The sequence below is a fragment of the Vigna umbellata genome, chromosome 5 (assembly GCF_029865625.1).
Source record: "Vigna umbellata cultivar VRB3 chromosome 5, Vumbellata_1.0, whole genome shotgun sequence".
NCBI classification, from domain to species: Eukaryota; Viridiplantae; Streptophyta; class Magnoliopsida; order Fabales; family Fabaceae; genus Vigna; species Vigna umbellata.
Genome location: NC_142169.1, coordinates 64,733,807 through 64,755,277, shown reverse-complemented (window position 1 = coordinate 64,755,277; position 21,471 = coordinate 64,733,807). Strand labels below are relative to the sequence as shown.

The window sequence follows — 21,471 nt, the reverse complement described above, 5'->3', positions numbered from 1 at the left end:
AGGATATAATTGGCATTTTAGAAAATTGGGGAGGTGGAGGAAGAGACGTGTGGGGGTGGAGGGAGTAACACCCTAAACGGATTGGCTCACTCGCTTACTTAATTACATTTTTTTTAAATCCAAAAAAATTACAATTTTTTTATAATTCAAATTTAAATAATTTCACTTTAAAATGATGTTAAACTCCAAAGACAATTCAAAATACAAAAATTAACATAGAACTCAAATGTAATTCAAAAGCAAACCCAAAAAGTGAATAAATAAATTTATAATATTGATCATTTTTATGTCATTTATCCATTTTAATATTAGAGTCTTGCATGGATAAATTTATAATATTTTGCTTTCTTCAAACATCTTTTTCTTTATTTTCTTTTATAGTATAATAAAAAATATGTTAACTAATAAACATAAAATAAAAAATAGTTAAATTAAACTAGGTGGGTTGATGAGCCATGTGTTCAATCCGGGAGAGGCGTGTTGTAATTGAGCCGAATTGAAAATTAACCCGTATAAAAAAAATTCATTTTTTTTAAACTCAACCCGCTCGAACCCGTGATGGGCCGGTTGGCCCGCGAGTTATAATTTATTTTGACAGTTCTATACCGATTAGACCTATAATTATTATAAAAAGTAGATTTTTTATATTATTTTTAACTGGTATAAAAAGTCGAATACTTATACCTCTACTTCTATATCGATTCAATAATCGATATAATTTATTTTTAACATGTGTAAAATGTTTTTTTGGCATAATGAAATTTTGGATTTTTTTTATTTATAAATTGTTTATCTTTCTCAACTTTATTCGAGTTGAAACTTCCAACTTTCTAATATTATAATAAAGTTTTTGTAATAAATTATATATTTATGAGAATATGTATAAAGATAAAGATAACGTAGTGTATAAAAAGAAAGAGATCACTGTGTATATTTTATGTGTTGAAGAATTTTTGTTGTGTCAATGCTGAATAGTACCGTATTTGATGACACTGAAACTCTGTTTTAGGCTACATAGATCTGACACTGTAACCAAACCACGACTGTGTCCTCTCAGAACAACATTTATTCTGGTTTCAGAACAATCCACCTTTCATGCTCTGAGCTTTGTAATTTTTCTTAACTGCCTTTGTAGTTTGCAAAAACAAAACTTAAAGCTATTTAAGTGTGTAATATATTGTAAATTAAAATATTCATTTCACATACTTCAGATACTTAACAATCTGATAGTTCAGATTAATAAAGTTAACAATTTAATTTGAAATAATTAAAATTAGATAAAAAATAATATTTTACAAATGTAAAATTTATAATACAAACAATTCATTTTGTCATGGTAAGCTGGTAAAATGGGGTTAATTAAGTTGCTTTGTTCTCTTGAATCTAACGGTGGATCAACCGATAAGTGTTTTTATATACATTTTCTTAAAAAAAATATTATATATTTAAAAAAAATACTTTTATTTGCATGCTTTTATCTTTTCAGTAATACAAAACACAAAAATATTACAATTCAACTAATATTAAATTACATCTCACTTGATATTTACGTAATTTCTGTACATGTAGTTTCTTTATCATTAGGTATTAGTTAATAATATGTTTGTTTTTTTTAAGAAGGGAATTTGAATTCACCATGAACCATGTCCATCCATTGACTTATTTCTTATGTGTGTACCATTCTTCACAATCAGATCTCAGTCAGTTTCATGTGTCCTTCTCTTCTACCACATTATATTCATTTTAATGTTCATGTGGTAGTAGAAGATGCTATTAAAGACAACGTTAGCTCAACCAAATTTGATCCATCACTCTGATTCTATCCTTTCTAATTTTACTGACTACCTTACTCTTCCCTCTTAATTTTAACCACTTTCATCAATTTTTTATCAAATTTTCCTATTCATGAATTAAAATATTTTTATCATTGTTTGTCCATTTGTATTAACGTTGCATCTATACATGTCTTTCATTGGCTTTCCTTTGTAAGCATGAAAGAAGAACACGTAATATGTTGCAGTACGTGCAAATCTATTTTCTTTTGCATGTTAGTTCTACCATTTTATTTTCCTATTAGTGAGTTAACAAATTTCCATCACCAGTAAATCACAGTTTCCACCTTCAATCATTAATCGACATCCTAACAAATGAATGCATGGTACAAGAAGTTGCTTCTGACTCCACCAACTAAATAGAAGAGAATTTTAAAAACTGAACTAACTCTTCGAGAATAGAACCACCAAGATGGTTCTATCTACAAGTGACAGCCTTAACAACTCGACAAGGCTGCTGCAAAACATAAAAACTGCCTAACACTCAGCTCAATTGCATTCAACAATTAAAAGTTCACCTGAAGAAACCATATCCTGAAAATTATGGACTAAAAAAGTAAAGGCACGCCAATAACAGAATAAACAACTGAAATCTTGTTTCAACCTTCTCCCTCAACTCAATTAATTTGATTTGATATTTCAAAATCGGGTACCGAAACTGACCAATGACTAGCTACAATGATACGTGGAGTGTAGACTACCACTGCTAACTGCTAATTGCTAAATCTTTGGACCCACTTGTTCCTAATTTTAGTTACTTTCATTAATATTTATTCATAAATTTTGCATAGCCGTTAGTATAGTTGATAGAAACTAAATCTCAAATGTTATTTCTGATGCAAAGAGACAGATGCCAAATAGTCCCTCTCATTAACTCTACAAATAATTCCTGGTGCACAACCATTATGATCATCAATGTGCTCATGACCCATAACCTGAACATGTGTATACATTATATATATATATATATATATATATATAATATATATATATATATATACACACACACACACACATATGCGTATAAATAACGGAGAACTGTTCCGCCGAAGTGACATATTTCCACCCTTGACAGATTACAATTTCCCAACTTCAATTACTAACTAATTTGCTGAGTTGTAATATGCTCATCTTTCAAAAAATTTTTTCATCCATTTTCTTCCAACAGCTTCATTCTTGTAAGTACTAGTAGTAATTGGAGTTTTACACAGATAAATACTGAGCATTAACCTTTTTAAATACTGATTTTGTTTTTCTATTATTGGGAACTCTTGTATGCTTCTGGGTAAGGGTTGATCCTTCTGAAAAAGTTGAAACCTGAGAAGATGTGAAAGCAAGTTGTTTCTTCTTGTTGAACTCAGTGTAGTTACTCTTTTGGACAACTTGGTACCTAACGGTCTAAACCAAAACACAGTTCATGATGAATAACATTATTTAGGAATAAAAACCATTGACCTTAAGAACAAACCAGAACTGCGTATCATTGTCCGGCAACTGATAATTGATCAATGGAGCCAATATGTGTCGTCGCAGATTGTTTTGGTCATAATTGCTTCTTGTTTGCTGACACAAACTCGAGGTGAGATACCTTTCTACAGAGAAATCATTTTCATTTTCTATGGTCACTTTTTCTTTTCATTTGTATTTGCTGTCTAAAAAACTTAACCCTTCAAGTTAGCTTTTAAAATTAAAAAAATAATATTAAATACATTTTTAAAATATTTAATATATAAACTTGCTTACTATAATGTCAGTTCTTACATATTATAGCCAAAGTTACACAAGTTTTATTTACTTTCGTACCTTTATCCTACAGATTCATGTGTCCTTCTCTTCTACCACATTTGATTCATTTTAATGCTCATGTTGTAGTAAAAGATGCTATTAAAGGCAATGTTAGCTCAACCAAATTTAATCTATGAGTGTGATTCTGTCCTTTTTCTAGTTTTACTAGCTACCTTACTATTTCTCTCTTAATTTAAACCACTTTCATAAATATTTTATCAAAAATTCCTATTCATGAATTAAAAGAAATTGTACTCACATAATAACAATATGTTACACTGACATAGTTAATGAAAATAATGTGATTATACGGTCATTATACTGATATAATCATGCCGTAATGAAATACTAAAATTGTGTCTTTACTTTAAAAAAAAATACTTATAAAAATTACCAGAGTTATTGTAATGTTAGTTTTTACATATTATTACCAGAGTTATAAATTTTATTTACTTTTGTACCGTTATTCTACACTTCTAAAAGTTTAGACACTTGCTATGAACATCAAGAAATTCAAGTTAAATAGTTTATATTGAAATTTTTAAATAAAACTAAATGTTCACCAATAATCATAGAAGGTTCAAATTAACTGTACTTTTATGATATATCCATCATAATGAGATAAGTGTGTAAGTTAATAATTTTGGCAAAAAAAAAATGTTACTTTTGTATTATAGGCACACACAAAATTAGTGACAATATTTATTCTAATAATATATTAGTTCATTTTGATTCCAAATTACATTTTAAATTTTAAACAAGATAATATTACATTTTTTTTTATGTTTTCGTAAGGACAAGTCAATGTTAATTACTTTTAAAATTTGATGTATTGATTAGATTAATATAATAAGACACATTAAACTAGTCATTCATATATTTATTAGATAACTTTAAAATATACATTAGGCAACTCCATAGATAAATTAGATGAATCTATTAATAAATATTAAACAAGTTTGTTCATTCATTGATTAGATAAATCTTGTAATACAAATTAGACAAGTTTGTTCATATACTAATTAAATGAATATACCTAAAAACATTAGACAGGTCTAACAAGATAGACGAGTATGTTCATACATTGATTACATAAGTATAACAAAAAACAAACGAGTCATTCCATCAATATTATTAGATGAGTACAAGAATACCTATTAGATAAGTTTAGTTATTCACTAATTAGACGAATATTACAATACACATTGGATGAGTTTGCTCATACACTAATTACACAAGTCTAACAATATATGTATATATATTGAATGAGTCTATCTATACACATATTAGACAAGTCTATTGATATACATTAGACAAGTCTTACGATATTCATTAGGTGAGTATGCACATGATAATGATCAGACGATACTAACAATATATGTTAGATGAATGTGTCCATAAAGTGATTAAATGAGTCTAATAGCATATATTAGACGAGTTTGTTAATGTTTTAATTAAATGAGTTTAATATTACATATTAGATAGTTATTTATACATGAATTTATGTTTTAATTGTGTCGAGTGCACATATTTATTCATATAATTTATATTGTTAGAGGATCTATATATTTTTGCAATACTTATTACACGAGTTTAAATATATTTTGATTTAAAAAGTTTAACAATAAAGATTATACAAGTGTGTCCATATATTGATTATATAAGTTTAACAATGCATATTAGACAAGTTTGTCGATGATGAGACAAATTTGACAATACACATTAGATAAGTCTTTTCATATACTAATTAGATTAATATAACAAAAACTTTATAGGAGTCTAACAATACACATTAGACGAGAGTGTTCATACACTGATTAAAGGAGTATAACAAAAAATATTAGATGAGTCATTCCATACATTAATTAGACGATAATGAAAAAAATATTAGAAAATTATAAAATATATTGATTAGATGAGTATAACAAAAAATATTAGGAAAGCCTCTTGATATATTAATTATACAAGTTTAACAATACACATGAAATGAATAATTCATATATTGATTAGATGACTTTAGCAATATACATTAGACAGTACATTTTATACACAAATTAGATGAGTCTATTAATACACATTAAACAATTTTTTCTATTCATTAATTAGATGAATTTAAGAATATACATTAGATGAGTCTATTCATACACAAGTATAGCTAAAACCAAGAGACAAGTATAGCAACATATTATATGTGTTTGATCACATACCCATTAAACAAGTATAACAAAAAATATTAGATAAATCTAAGAATACACAATAGATAAGTTTGTCCATACACTTAGATAAATATTGTAATACACATCATGTAAGTTTGCATATACATTGATTAGACGAGTATAATAATATACATTAAACAAATATTTTCATACACTTATTAGACGAGTCTATTAATATATGGTAGACGACAATCCCTTTTTTTTATTATGAGTTTTGTAATATATATTACACGAATTTGTTCATTACTCATCACACGAGTCTAACAATACATATTAAACGAATCTATCGAGTTGATTAAATAAGTCTAACATTACACAAATTTGTCTATGTACTCATTAGAGGAGTCTAACAATACATATTAGACAAATGTGTCGAGTTGATTAGACAAATATAAGAAAACACATTAGATGAATTTGTCTACTAATTAAATGAATACAAATTAAATGAATTTATTCATACATTCATTTGTATTTTTAGCAAGTCTATTATAAATATTTATATATATCTTTTACACTATTAGAAAATTTACTTTATATTTCTGTACATATATTCTACTTTGCATTTTTACAAATTTTATTATATATAATTTAATAACCATATTGAATTTCTAAACTTATAAACATTTTTCATATTAATTTATATGTAAAACTTAATTATAAACTTAATTTTTTTTTCTTAATTTATAAATTTCTTTGATAAAAACGCAAACATACCTCAACCCGTATCACGGATTTAAAACTAGTTCAATTTAAAAACAAAAAAAACAAAAAACTGTGTGTTGCGATAAAAAAAAACTGTATTTTTCACAAATACCGGTAAGATTCAGATAGAATAATCCCTAGCAAACGACATGTAAATTTTGGAATTAAAGTATTTATATATGCTGTGCAATGAAGTGGAGGACGTTCAGACTGCATGGTAGTATGACTTCGACTCTTGTAAAGTGCTTACTTTATTAAAAAAATTGTAAAATGACTATTAAAAATTAAATAATTGAAATTATATGCGCGCGCGCGCGCACACATATATATATATATATATATATATATAAAATAAATCACAAAGTAAATATTATTTATTAATATTTTAACTGACAGATAACGTTTACATTTCTCGGAAGAACAAAATTAAAAAAAAAAGAGAGTATATTGCACAGATTTTAAGCGAAAATTTTAAAGGAATTCGTGATAATAATAAAAATGATAATGCTTTTTGTGTTGATAAAATAAAATATGAACACACTCTAAAATACAAAATAACCTCTAAGATAGAAAAAAATTACAGATAATTATGATGTTATTACTCTGATAAAATATGAAAATATCATAGTAAAAACCAATATGTTATAATTGTATTTTTTTTTATCTTATTGTTATCTTTTTATTATATTTCTATCCTAAATTGAGTTAGGAAAGACGAAAGAATTTATGAATAAAATAGAATTTCCTGTTTATTTTTTTCATAGGTAAAGTTGATAATAAGTCGAGGAGGGGAGAGAGAGCTCTCTAAGAAACCATTAAAAAATTGTTAGGTTGAGATTATGGTTGAAATATGATTTTGAAATAATTAAGGCAGGTTGGTTTATGGAAGAAAATGGAAAAAGAAAATGGAAGTGGATGAAAAAATAATAGAAAGCAGAATAATCATGTAATTTAATTGTGTGGGATACACACACATAAGTTACCTACATTTAGGGTGTTCCTCCCTACATCAACACAAATCTCTTCTTGCACCACCCCATTCCACAATTGCCCCCGAAAATTGAATTACCGTAATTAAAACATTAAAAAAAACGAAAATAAAAGATCAACATCCGTAGGCACAACCAAACGGATATCAATATCCGTTTAGGCCTCCATAGCCAACTGAGTTTTTTTTTGTTTTTTATGCAGTAAAATACACAACTTTTTCTTAATAAGGTTTTAATAGTTAATGAATTTTTTCATTTTCTTCAGATACCAACACACACATTTTATATATATATATAAGGGAAAGAGAAGAAGAAGAGGGAGGGTGGTGGGTGTGAAGGTGGGTGACGGAAATGAGAAAGAGAAGAAATGGGAGGTGGTGGGTGTGAAGGTGAGTGAGGAAAATGGAAAAGAAAAGGAGAAGAGGGAGGGGGGCATGGGTGTGGGGGTGGGTGATGAAAATGGAAAAGAGAAGGAGAAGAGGGGAGGGGGGTGGTGGGTGACGGAAATGGAAAAGAGAAAGGGAAGAGAGAGGGGGAGGTGGTGTGTGCTGGAATGAAGGTATAGAATTAGGATTTTTAATTAAAATTATAAAAAGTTAATTTAAAAGTAAAAAGAAAAATTAACTTAAGGATAATTTTGGAAAAAAAGTAAATTGAGGAGGTGCTGGAAGAAGACAGTGGTGGTGGAGGGAGCATCTTTCCTACATTTAAACCATTTAAACTTTTCAATCCAGTTCGGAGACAAATTAAATGGGCCTATATTATTTTCTTGAGTGTTTCATCCTACACCTCCAACATCTCATCCTGCACCTCCAAAAATTCCATTTTTAACCTTCTGACATCCTGCACCTCCAACCTTTTTAAAAATTTCATTTTTAACTTTCTTCTCTTTCTAATTAAAGACATTTTATTTTCTTCTCTTTTTCTTTTAAAGACAACCTACATCACCTTAATGATAATTCTAATTTAATTTAAAATTTAAATATTATTTAATATAATTTTATATTTTAATAATTATTAAAATATGATTTATATTATAATAATAACTATATTAAAAAAATAAAAATAAAATAATTAAAATAAAAATAAAAATAAAATAATAATAATAATATAAAATTTGACTTAATATATTCAAATATATTAAATTATATTAAAATATTAAAATAAATTAAACAATTATTTTTTGTTTTTTATTTAAAATTTAATCAATATTTATTTTAACTAAATATTATAGCATTATTTATTATATTTTTATATTTTAATAATTATTAAAATATAATTTATATTTTTATAATAGTTTTATTAAAAATTAAAATAACTAAAATAATATTAAAAATCATATTTAATATATTTAAATATATTAAAATATTAAACTAAATTAAATAATTATTAAAATAAAAATCAAAATCAAAACTTTAGAAGAATTTATTTATCGGATATCCATATCCGATTATAAATTTATCGGAGGTCAATATCCGATTACCGTTTCTAAAATTTTACTTTTTATTTAAATTTTAATAATTATTTAATTTATTTAATATTTTGATATAATTTAATATATTTAAATATATTAAATGTGATTTTTAATATAATTTTTATTTTTATTACTTTTACTCTTATTTTAGTTATTATTATTTTTATTTTTTAATAAAACTATTATAAAAATATAAATCATATTTTAATAATTATTAAAATATAAAAATATAATAAATAATGCTATAACTTTAATTAAATTAAATATTGATTAAATTTTAAATAAAAAACAAAACTGATTTTTTGATAACAAATTTTTAAAAATTTTTGTTTTTATTTACAATTTAATAATTATTTAATTTATTTTAATATTTTAATATAATTTAATATATTTGAATATATTAAGTGAAATTTTATATTATTATTATTATTTTATTTTTATTTTTATTTTAATTATTTTATTTTTATTTTTTTAATATAGCTATTATTATAATATAAATAATATTTTAATAATTATTAAAATATAAAATTATATTAAATAATATTTAAATTTTAAATTAAATTAGAATTAATTTTAAGGTGGTGCAGAGTGTCTTTAATAAAAAAGAGAAGAAAATAAAAAGATAGTTATTAAAATATCTTTAATAAAAAAGAGAAGAAAGTTAAAAATTGGAGGTGCAGGATGTCAGAAGGTTAAAAATGGAATTTTTGGAGGTGCAGGATGAGATGTTGGAGGTGTAGGATGAAGCACTCTATTTTCTTTTGGCAATATAAAAGGATGTTTGGCCCAAAACAGAATTTGGCATTAAGAAGAATGTCAATTACTTTTTGCACGCCATAGGTTTTCCTTCATGGGAATGCTTGTAAAGTCGAAAGTCTTTATACTTTAATTTTTGGATTCTGAGATGCATTATATATTGCCCGACCCAAAAATGTATTGTGAATTAAAACATGAAAAGTATATTTCTGAATTTAAAAATACATCTCAAATCTTCAAGTTATTTAATTTATAATGGTTTTTGAGTTACGCATGTATTTTAAATCATATAATTTAAAATATATTTTTAAATTATGTAAATTGTGAAACCCCAGAAAATGGTATTTTAAAAGTGGTGGTAGTATAAAAATAGTAAGACTTGATTATTTTAATATTAAACAATTTTATTATAAATAGTTTTGTTATAAGCGAGTTTCATTATTTTAAAACGTATCATCTCTCTATAAACCATTTTTCTAGAGCTCTCTACCTTTTCTCTAAGAATTCTTGATCTCAAGTCGTCTGTTCGACGATCAGGAATTGTTTAGGCGATCTTGGTGTTGAGGGCTACAACTCCTACCAATCAATTTCTTGTTTTGAGCCGGTAAGTTATTCTCCCTCTTTTTTTTGTACGTTCTTGGATTGTAATCATGCAACGATTCCTATTTGCATGTATCTGGTTGTTTCTCTTCAATTTCTAGCTCAATTTGGGTTCTAAGGTTGGTTTCCTATCAGAAATCGGAGAGTTGTAGGTTTTGTAGAATTTCCTTGTGACGCAAGCTTCTGTTGGGGGTTTCTGTGAGTTGTATTGCGTTTCTCTAAGGTAATGGAAGCTAGATTTTTGTTTTAATTAGTAGTATGACATGTGTGTGATAAATTCTGTGTTATGGTGCTATTTAAGTTAAATCTTAGGTTTTCAGTAGATTAAATTATCTGTTCTTTGAATGCCAAATCATGAAACTGTGAAACGAGGGTTGTGAACTGAGTTGGATGGTGTGTGAAACTATAATTGAACATATTAAATGTGAGTAATCTGTTATAGTGGTGATTGTTAACTTTTTGGCAAGTATACCAAATCGTTCCAAGTAATACAGTGAATAAGTAAAAGTATCGTTCTCCCAAGGGACTTGTGCAACACATGACAATTCTTCCTTTTATAACTCAATTAGACATCAAAGTGTACAGAAAAACACAAGAAACTCTTTTTGGTATTTTTATCAAACAGTTGGTGTGCAAGGAATTATATTTAAATGAAATTTCGTTGGAATTGGGTTTCATGAATCATATGAATATAAAACTCTGTTCAATATTTCATTACTTCATTCAAACATTCACATCAAGGCATACTAGTCCTAATCCCTTAGCAACTAGTTCTAAATTAATATATTAAAATGTTAATCCCTTAGTCAATTTAATATACAATTTGCATTAAGTCCGATGTTAGGAATGATCAAGTTATTGAGTCTATTCCTAGATCCCAAATCACTTAAGTGCTCTATCTACGTCCATGTTCAAAGTTACTTTCCAGTAATCAGAAACATTCAAATAACATTATATTTCCATACAATGATAGTAAATTCAAGAAAGAGCATATGAACGAAGAACAATATATTGAACAGGAAAATTACATCAGAGTAAGTTCATTACATCCAATTCCAATGAAAGAAAAACTACTCCTAGTCATCTAAACGTACACATTTGAAGCAATCCCTTGCAAAAAAATGGTGTCTTGATGCCTTGAAGTAGTCTCCGGAAGTTCCTGAGATGTTTTCCTTTCTTGCTTTTGTCTGGAACTTCTTTTTTTGAAGCACATGTTTCTGTCGCTCTGTCACGTCTTTTAAAGCCACTTAAATTCATTAATTCGCTTAGCGCACATGTATTGGTGCGCTATGCGAATTTTGTGTAACCGCTGCCTCTCAACTGATGTTATTCGCACAACGCACAAGTAATGGTGCGCTATGCGAATTTCCATTTCCTAGCAGTGCGAATTTTGGCTTTCGCTTTGCGAAAATTGGCTGACAGAATCTAAATAATACACCATTCCTTGTACAATATTTTACATAACAATCTACTACCTATTACAACTTTTCAATGAGGAACAACATGAATAATTACAAGATTGAGTTCATTTATAAGTATAAAAACAACTCTTTTTCACACTTATCAGTAATTAGATAAAAAGTGAAGTGAATTGTGCTTGTTTAGAGTCATTTTAGAGGAAGTGAGGTAGTGGAAATGAGAATTGGAGGTCAAGGGCTCAATTGGTCTATTGGGATAGTTTAGGTAAGTCATATGTGACTTGTTTGAGTCATCAAAATGGTCAAAAATATGTACAAAGTGGTAGAATGGATTTTGGGTCTTTAAGTTGAGAAATTTGATGTTCTAGAATAGGATTTGGTTCATAATCACTTTAGATTGGTGGTAGGAAAGTTTAGAATCACTTAGACAAGTCTAGGTATATAACAAAATCTAGGAGTGTTAGAAGTTGGGAAAAATAGTTAGAATTGGTGAGTGGTGTATGAGTTGCATTATTCTGCAGAATTTTGTTCTGCAGATTATGCAGACTCGTTGTGCAGATAGTTTCGCACAACGAGTCCTTACAGCGAGGTGTTCTCTGTTCAGTCATTCGCACAACGAATTGGTGCGTTGTGCGAGTGACTGCAGATGGTTGTTTTCTGTCTGATGATTTGCATAGCGAATTTGGGCGTTGTGCAACTGGTGTTGGTTTGGAATCATTGTCAGTTTAAATTCGAATAGCAAAAGGGGGCACATAGCGAATGAGTGAGGGTTTTGGTCTCTGTTTGGGCTTTCGCATAGCGACCTGGGTGCGTTATGCGAGGGGCTTGAAGTTTGGTACCTCTATGAGTTAATTCGCACGGCGAGTTGTGTCACTGTGCGCGAAACTCCTAGTCTCGCTCTGTAAATGGGGTGCGTTGTGTGAAAGTTCTGAGTTTAGTTTACTATCTTTTTCTATCATCTTGTGTTGTATTATGTTGGGTGTTGTTCGGTTTGTGAAGTATGTTTGAGAGTGTTTTGTATTATATAAAAGAGGATAAACATGGATGTTAACTACACATAAAAGTATGTGATTCAAAGGTATGAATGGTGATTTAAAGTGAATGAAAGTATGTGGTTTTAAAGTATGGTTGATGGACGTAATTCCATGATCCTCACGGAGAGGTTTCATGGTGGTGCCCTGTGTAAGTTTAGAATGATTTGCAGGGAGCTCAGTCTTGGGGGTTATCCTGAAACACCAATGGTCTTTCATTCTCAAGGAGAGAGGATTGAACCATGTCGTGAGGAGTAGCAGGAGGTCTTAGTCTTGGGGACTTCCAGTATGCCTCAAGGCCCGGAACAGACTAACCTCGTGAGTGTGGTAGGGTGAAATCCATTGGCAATGACTTTGCAAAGCAGTAGAGGCCACCACGAGAGCATGACTCGCCATAGCTCGACAATCATTCTAAGTCCGGACGATTAAGTCTAGGTCATAACATGTTAGGATGTCTGAACTAATTTATCTTGTTTGAATAATTATGTCAATGTGTTATGTGATACAATTGTATGAACTATTTTATATCTAGCTTACTCTTGCTTTTCTGTTGTCTGTCCTTGTATGTTTTCTCTTTTGCGATGATCACCTGATTGGTGTGAACTAAGGAAGACATCTGTTTCAGTTACTTCAGCGATAGGTGATCAAGAAGATTCAGTAAAGAAGTCGGACAAATCCACGTGTGTAGATATTGTTTTTTGTAGGTTTGTTTCTTGTATTAGTTAATTTATCATATATGTAATATTCATTTTAGTAGTATTTTACTATTAAAAATGGGATGTTACATAAATTGAAATCGTATTTTATATTTTAATTTTTTAATTTAAACACATTTTCAAATTTATTAATATATTGTAGATTGTATCTAGGGTCGGCTGAAGAGTTAAATAGTTTTTGAAAACTGTTTAACATATTTCTTCTAAATTTTATTTTTAATTTAATTTTTAATAATAATTAATTTATTTTAATAATTTTTTTAATTTAACAAATTTTTAAAATTTTACTTTTTAATCTAAATTTTAAAAAATAATCAATTAATTTTAATATTTTTTTGAATTTAAAAAAAATTAAATTACTTTTATTATAAAATTTAAAAAGTATTTAGTTTATTTTAATATAATTTAATCTATGCTATTATTTTAATTATTACTATGATAATTATAATAATGAGAATAATAAAAAAATAATAAAAATAATAATAAAAGAAATAATAATAGTAATATAAAATATAAACAGTTTTCAAAATTCGAATTTTCGAAAATTGTTTAACATTTTTAAAAATTTTCTTTTTAGTTTCAATTTTAATAATAAATAATGAATTTATTTTAATATTTTTATATGATTTAATATGTTAAAATATATTAAATCAAATTTATATTATTATTATTAGTATTATTATGTAATAATAATTATTAAAATAATAACTTATATAAAACAAACTAAATTATTTTTTCAATTTTTCAATAAAATTAACTTAAAATGTTGTCAAAATTTAAAAAAATTAATTAAAATATTAAAACAAATTAATTCTTTATTAAGTTTTAAATTAGAAAATAATATTTTAAAAAAATGCGTTAAAAACTTTTCAAAAATTATTGGTGTCACTCGATTATATTGATAATATACTTAGTTTATCTACAAACTTAAGGTAAAATTAGAAATATTATTTTTTATCTTTTATATTTAGTGAATTTATTATTATTTTTATTTATATTTTAGAGTTATTTCATATTTTTCTATTATAAATATGATATTTAATTGTATATTTAGAATAATTTCATAGATAGTTTTTTTAATATATTTAACATAAATCACAAAGAGATATTTTCTTGATGGAAAGTCATATTAACAAACGTTTAAGGTAAACTATATGAAAAGAAATATTTTTTTTCTGGAAGAAAAATATATCAATATAAAAGAAACTAACCTTAAATTTTTTTGTAAAGAATGATGTGAATTAGTTAACCTCGATTTTTAATATATATTCACAAAAATCACTAAATATCTATTCTGATATCTTCCATTTTACTCGAAATCGGAAGTGTATGCATCACTGAAAATGATTTCTGTAGTGTAGTTGGTGGCTTAACTTACTTAGAGATTGTCCAAAGAGGGTTGGTGAGGGTGGCATGGTCATTTCCTTCTTTTACCAACCCCACGCTCATTCATCGTCATTATTCGCGCTTCTGTCTGCGCTGCTTCCTTCACATTTAGTCCCAGACCGCGCTATCACTTGGAATTCAAAATTAGTTTATATTTTATGTGATTAATGAAATTGAAAATTACCAAGCGACGATAAAGATTAAATTGTTTAAAATGTATATGATTAATATGAAAAATAATAAAATGAAATGATATCATAGTTAAATTGGGAATGTGAAAGTGAGGGACATGAAGAACGCAGTGAAGATCAGAGGTTGGAAGGAGAGAGTGTAATAATAGGAAAAGTAGGTGAGGGATTGATCCGGAAGGAAAGGAATGGGCTTGGTGAAGAGGAGTGTATTTAAAGAGGAAGGGGAGGAAGAGGAAGAACATCGATCCAAGAACAAGAGGAACAACATCGTTCCAAGAACAAGAGGAACAACATCGTTAATCGATAATGGCGTTGCTGGTGGAGAAAACAAGCAGTGGGAGGGAGTACAAGGTTAAGGACATGAGCCTCGCCGACTTCGGAAGATTGGAGATTGAGCTGGCGGAGGTTGAAATGCCGGGTCTCATCTCCTGCCGCAAGGAGTACGGACCCTCTCAGCCCTTCAAAGGAACCAGGATCACTGGCTCCCTCCACATGACCATCCAAACCGCCGTCCTCATCGAGACCCTCACTGCCCTCGGCGCTGAGGTTCGCTGGTGCTCCTGCAACATCTTCTCCACCCAGGACCACGCCGCCGCTGCCATCGCCCGCGACAGCGCCGCCGTCTTCGCCTGGAAGGGCGAGACCCTCCAGGAATACTGGTGGTGCACCGAGCGCGCCCTCGATTGGGGCCCCGACGGTGGCCCCGATCTCATCGTCGACGACGGCGGTGACACCACTCTCCTCATTCACGAAGGTGTAAAGGCGGAGCAGGCCTACGAGAAGACGGGACAGTTTCCGGACCCCTCCTCCTCTGACAACGCCGAGTTCCAGATCGTGCTCACCATCATCAAGGAGGGCTTGAAGACCGATCCCAAGAAGTACCACAAGATGAAGGACAGACTGGTGGGCGTCTCCGAAGAAACCACCACCGGTGTCAAGAGGCTCTACCAGATGCAGGCCAACGGCACCCTATTGTTCCCAGCCATCAATGTCAATGACTCTGTCACCAAGAGCAAGGTATCTACTCGTCGCTCATTTCCTCCTCTTTTTCACATATTACGAGTTTTTACGATGTGTTGTGTGGTCTTGTGTTGTGGGATCGCAGTTCGATAACCTGTATGGTTGCCGTCACTCCCTCCCCGATGGACTTATGAGAGCCACTGACGTGATGATCGCCGGTAAGGTTGCCGTTGTTTGTGGTTATGGAGATGTTGGGAAGGGTTGCGCGGCTGCCATGAAGCAGGCCGGGGCTCGTGTGATTGTGACGGAGATCGATCCCATCTGTGCTCTTCAGGCTATGATGGAGGGTCTTCAGGTTCTCACCCTGGAGGAGGTTATCTCTGAAGCGGACATCTTCGTGACCACCACCGGGAACAAGGACATCATCATGGTGAGCCACATGAAGAAAATGAAGAACAACGCGATCGTGTGCAACATTGGACACTTCGACAATGAAATCGACATGATGGGGCTTGAGAACTACCCTGGTGTGAAGCGCATCAGTATTAAGCCTCAAACCGACAGATGGGTTTTCCCCGAGACGAAGACAGGCATCATTGTGTTGGCCGAGGGTCGTCTGATGAACTTGGGGTGTGCGACGGGCCACCCCAGCTTTGTGATGTCCTGCTCCTTCACGAACCAAGTCATCGCTCAGCTTGAGCTGTGGAAGGAGAAGGGTACTGGCAAGTACGAAAACAAGGTTTATGTTTTGCCCAAACAGCTTGATGAGAAAGTTGCTGCCCTCCACCTTGGCCAGCTAGGAGCTAAGCTCACCAAGCTCACCAAAGATCAGGCTGATTACATCAGTGTCCCTGTTGAGGGTCCATACAAGCCTGCTCATTACAGGTACTGATCAGAGGGACAATCAAGACAAACATTCTTTTTCAAATTTCTGATAGAATAGAAGCTTCTTTGTATTTTTTCTTTTCCTAGGATCACAATACGACCAAATGGGTCTCAATAAGGCTTTCGCTGCGGCTGTGTGGGTTATGATTTAGCAGCTATCATATTTATTCTAGTGCATCTTTCATATTCGAAACAGAATATGCAAAAAATCTTGTTATTTTGACGTCTCCTTCCAAACCGTCTCTCACAAGTTATGTTCTAATTCGTTTTCATGTGCTCGCTGAAACTGAAACTAGCTCTAACCAAGTACACCAATCCCGTTCAGACACAAATTAAAGTGTCTGTCTACATCCAATTTTGCAATTCTTTGATGCCCTCCGGTTTTATTTCAAACGCTCCAACTAAGCCGCTGATATAATTTTCTTAAGAATATCACGTCACTGAAATTTATATTATCAGTTGAACTCAAAGATTGATTAATATCATGTAAAACAAGAAGCTTATGATTGAAGTACACGAAATAATATATATATATATATATATATATATATATATATATATATATATATATATATATATATTGCATTGATATAGTAAGAGGACATCAAGTGCTGTTTCATTATCTTGTTTTAAGATAGGAAAATATTTTTTTAATAATTTTTTTAAGAAATTTTTTACCGTTGTCCAATTGATAATTTATTATTTTATTATTGGTTTCGAATATAGTAATAGTTTATTATTAAAAAATTGTTAATATGTCATGTTCTTTAAGATATTGTAGTTGGAAATAAGCTTAAAAAAATGGTTTGAAGTTGAAAGTCCTGGAGTAGAGAGTCTGAAACAGTTGGCAGATGAAGAATTCGTGTGGCATATTGTTATGAATAAGCTGAATAAGATTGAGAAATGGATCAGAATCAACACATACGTTTATTTTAAAATTAGTAAAACATGTGATATATTCATATTAAAAAGGAAAATGACACTTGAACAACCATTTTTGACATCATTTAGACACGCGCACACGTGTCAAAATCTGAGTGGTCCATTTTCATTTAATTTTTCCAACTGGACCACTCAGATTTTGACACGTGTGCGCGTGTCTAAATGTTGTCAAAAATAGTTGTTCAAGTATCATTTTCCTATTAAAAAATATAAATTTTTTTAAAAAAAAGTCATTGTAGCTCCACTCTATTATTTACTAATTCTTCTTAGTCATTAGTGTTTATTAAATTGAATCGATTATTTATCCCTTCTTTTTATAGGATTGTTTTTGACTCAGATATTTTTGTTTAGTTTGTTTAATATAATTTAATATATTAAATTATATTTTATATTATTATTATTTGTATTATTATTATTATTATTTCAATTGTAATAATTATTATTAAAATAATAACTTATATTAAAATTAACTAAATATTTTTTAAATTTTATAATAAAAGTAATTTAAAAAATGTGTTAAAATGTAAAAAGTTTAATTAAAATATTAAAATTAATTAATTATTTAATTTAATTTTAAATTAAAAATAAAATATAAAAAATATATTAAACGTTTTTGAAAATCGTTAAAATTTTCAACTATTTCCGAAAATCTTTCTAACCTTCACCATTTTAAAAAACTATTGAAAATTTTTAATATATATTTTCAAAAAAATTACTATTTAATTTCTTAGAAACAGAATTCTAAAATATCGTTTCAAAAACATTATTAAAGTAAAAAATCAAAATTGAATCTATTTGTAACTTTTACAAAAATGTGCTATTCAGATAAATATTATCCATAATGTGTTATCTTCGTAAATAAATAAATAATTAATTATGCTATGTTGAAAAAAAAATCTCAAAAATAGAGACACCAAGAAAAGAAACAAGTGTGTGACCTAACTTTATGTTTTCCTCATCTCATACACTGTCACGTAATATATTTTTTATTTATTTATAGGTACTTTCTTATTTAGGAGTTTTAAGAGTTTTCTACATATATTTTAATAAAATAAGTTATTAACACGAGTTGTTATTCTAGTGTAAAATTAAACGAAATTAATTATAATAATTTAATAAATAATTTTGTATAAAAAAATAAAAATAAATTTTAAATAAAATATCTCATTTTTTAATTTTATTTTAGGTCTTTCAAACCTTGAGCAGTAATATATATCATTAATAATATATTTTCAAAAATTTGTTATTTAAAATTTAAATATGTATTTACGGATTACAAAAATTGAAATAAATGTTTGAGGTATGTATTATAGAATCATTCATGAATAGTATGTGAATGAAAAAAATATGAATGTCTGACCAATAGCAAATTAGCAAGATAGGTACAAAAATGTTTTCACATCTACATTTTAGTGAAATGAAAGTAATTGTGTTTCTTTGTGAAAATATAAATCATGACATTCTAACAAAAAAAAGGAAAAAAGAAAAACAAATACGTTCTTTTATTTATATTAGAATTATTATATGATTTTGGATAAATTATTTATTGAGATTCAAAAAGTTTATTGGGAAATAACCAATATTGATGCTTAATTTATTATTAGACGAATTAAAATTTGTATTCAGGATTAAAATTTAACTATATTATCTTTGTTTCTTTTATAAGAACTTTAAAATTTAGAAAGAAAGTATTCATAAGAAAATTGAAGAATTTGTAAACATAATAAAGGTTAAGCAAAATTACTTAATTTGAGAAGCTTTAATTACAAATAATGTATGTAAATTAAAAAAAAAAGTAACAAACCAAATGAAATGTAAAGAATTTGCCAATGTAAATTGTAGAAAGGTAAGGTGTTGAATTATAAGTTCCACAAACATACTTACAGATTGTAAATAACATGAAAACAAATGATAGAAAAGAAGGAGATAACATTGAAGAATAAAGTAGCATAACTATAAATTAGTGTTAAACACGATGAGATAAAAAGGAATCAAAAGTAAAACAAAATAAATGACTTTAAATGACATATAAGTATGAGTGAAGATAAATAAGACAACAAACAAATCATAATTAAAATAGTAAGAAAATCAATATTAATTATTTTTTTTATCATCTGTTATAAAAGAATAAAATGTTTGGAAAATATGTCCTTATATATTATGTTTAATTTTTTTTTGTACTTTATTCGAGACAACAACAAATCATAATTAAAATGGTAAGAAAATCAATATTAATTCTCTTTTTTTCATTAATCATGAATGTAGGTGTTATAAAAAAATACAATGTTTGTGAAATATGTCCTTATATATATTATGTTTAATTTTTTTTGTACTGTATTCAAAACAACAAACAAATCATAATTAAAATGGTAAGAAAATCGATATTCTTTTTTTTCATTAATCATGATGGTAGGTGTTATAAAAGAATACAATGTTTGTGAAATATTTTCTTATATATTATGTTTAATTTTTTTTTGTACTTTATTCAAGACAACAAACAAATCATAATTAAAATGGTAAGAAAATTAATATTAACTCTTTTTTTCATTAATCATGATTGTTGGTGTTATAAAATAATACAATGTTCGTGAAATATGTCTTTATATATATTATGTTTAATTTTTTTTGTACTTTATTCAAGACAAGAAACAAATCATAATTAAAATGGTAACAAAACAATTTTAACTATTTTTTTCATTAATCATGATTTTTTGTGTTATAAAAGAATACAATGTTTGTGAAATATGTCCTTATATATATTATGTTTAACTTTTTTGTACTTTATTCAAGACAACAAACAAATCATAATTAAAATGGTAAGAAAATCAATATTAACTCTTTTTTTCATTAATCATGATTGTAGGTGTTATAAGAGAATACAATGTTTGCGAAATATATTCTTATATATATATTGTGTTTAATTTTTTTTGTATTTTATTCAAGACAACAAACAAATCATAATTAAAATGGTAAGAAAATCAATATTAACTCTTTTTCATTAATGATGATTGTAGGTGTTATAAAAAAATACAATTGTGAAATATGTATTATGTTTAAATTTTTTTTTACTGTATTCAAGACAACAAACAAATCATAATTAAAATGGTAAGAAAATCAATATTAACTATCTTTTTCATTAATCATGATTGTATGTGTTATAAAAGAATACAATGTTTTTGAAATATGTCCTTATATATATTATGTTTAATTTTTTTTGTACTTTATTCAATATCTGCAAAAACGACATGCATTTAACTATTTTCACATTTGTTTAATATGAGTTTGTTATTTCTTATTTTACCATACTTTTTTAGGTTAAATATATTTTTAGTCCTTTAACTATCACGCGATGTTGAGTTTAGTCCCTATTAGAAAGTTTTGTTCATTTTAGTCCTCGTAGTTTTGAAACTGTTATAAATAGTCCTTAATTTTGGATGACGTTAACTTTTGTTAACGGTCAGCACACGTGTGATGCTACCTTCCCTAACTACTTTTAATTGACGTGGTAGTAAAGGTGTGATAGTCGGTCGACCTGGTGGGTGGTCGACCACTCGATCTGGTGGTCGGTCAGCCTGATGGGTGGTCGGC

The 21,471-nt window shown here is 28.3% G+C and overlaps 1 protein-coding gene across 1 annotated transcript; it reads left to right on the top strand.

Annotated features, from left to right (window-relative positions):
- The first annotated feature begins 15,030 nt into the window (after window positions 1–15,030).
- Window positions 15,031–17,164, top strand: LOC148198811 (adenosylhomocysteinase-like). The gene is made up of 2 exons (XM_088091842.1): window positions 15,031–16,113; window positions 16,202–17,164. The coding sequence occupies exons 1-2, from the start codon at window positions 15,403–15,405 to the stop codon at window positions 16,946–16,948; spliced, it is 1,458 nt and encodes a 485-aa protein (XP_087947968.1). The 5' UTR covers window positions 15,031–15,402; the 3' UTR covers window positions 16,949–17,164.
- Window positions 17,165–21,471: the final 4,307 nt, after the last annotated feature.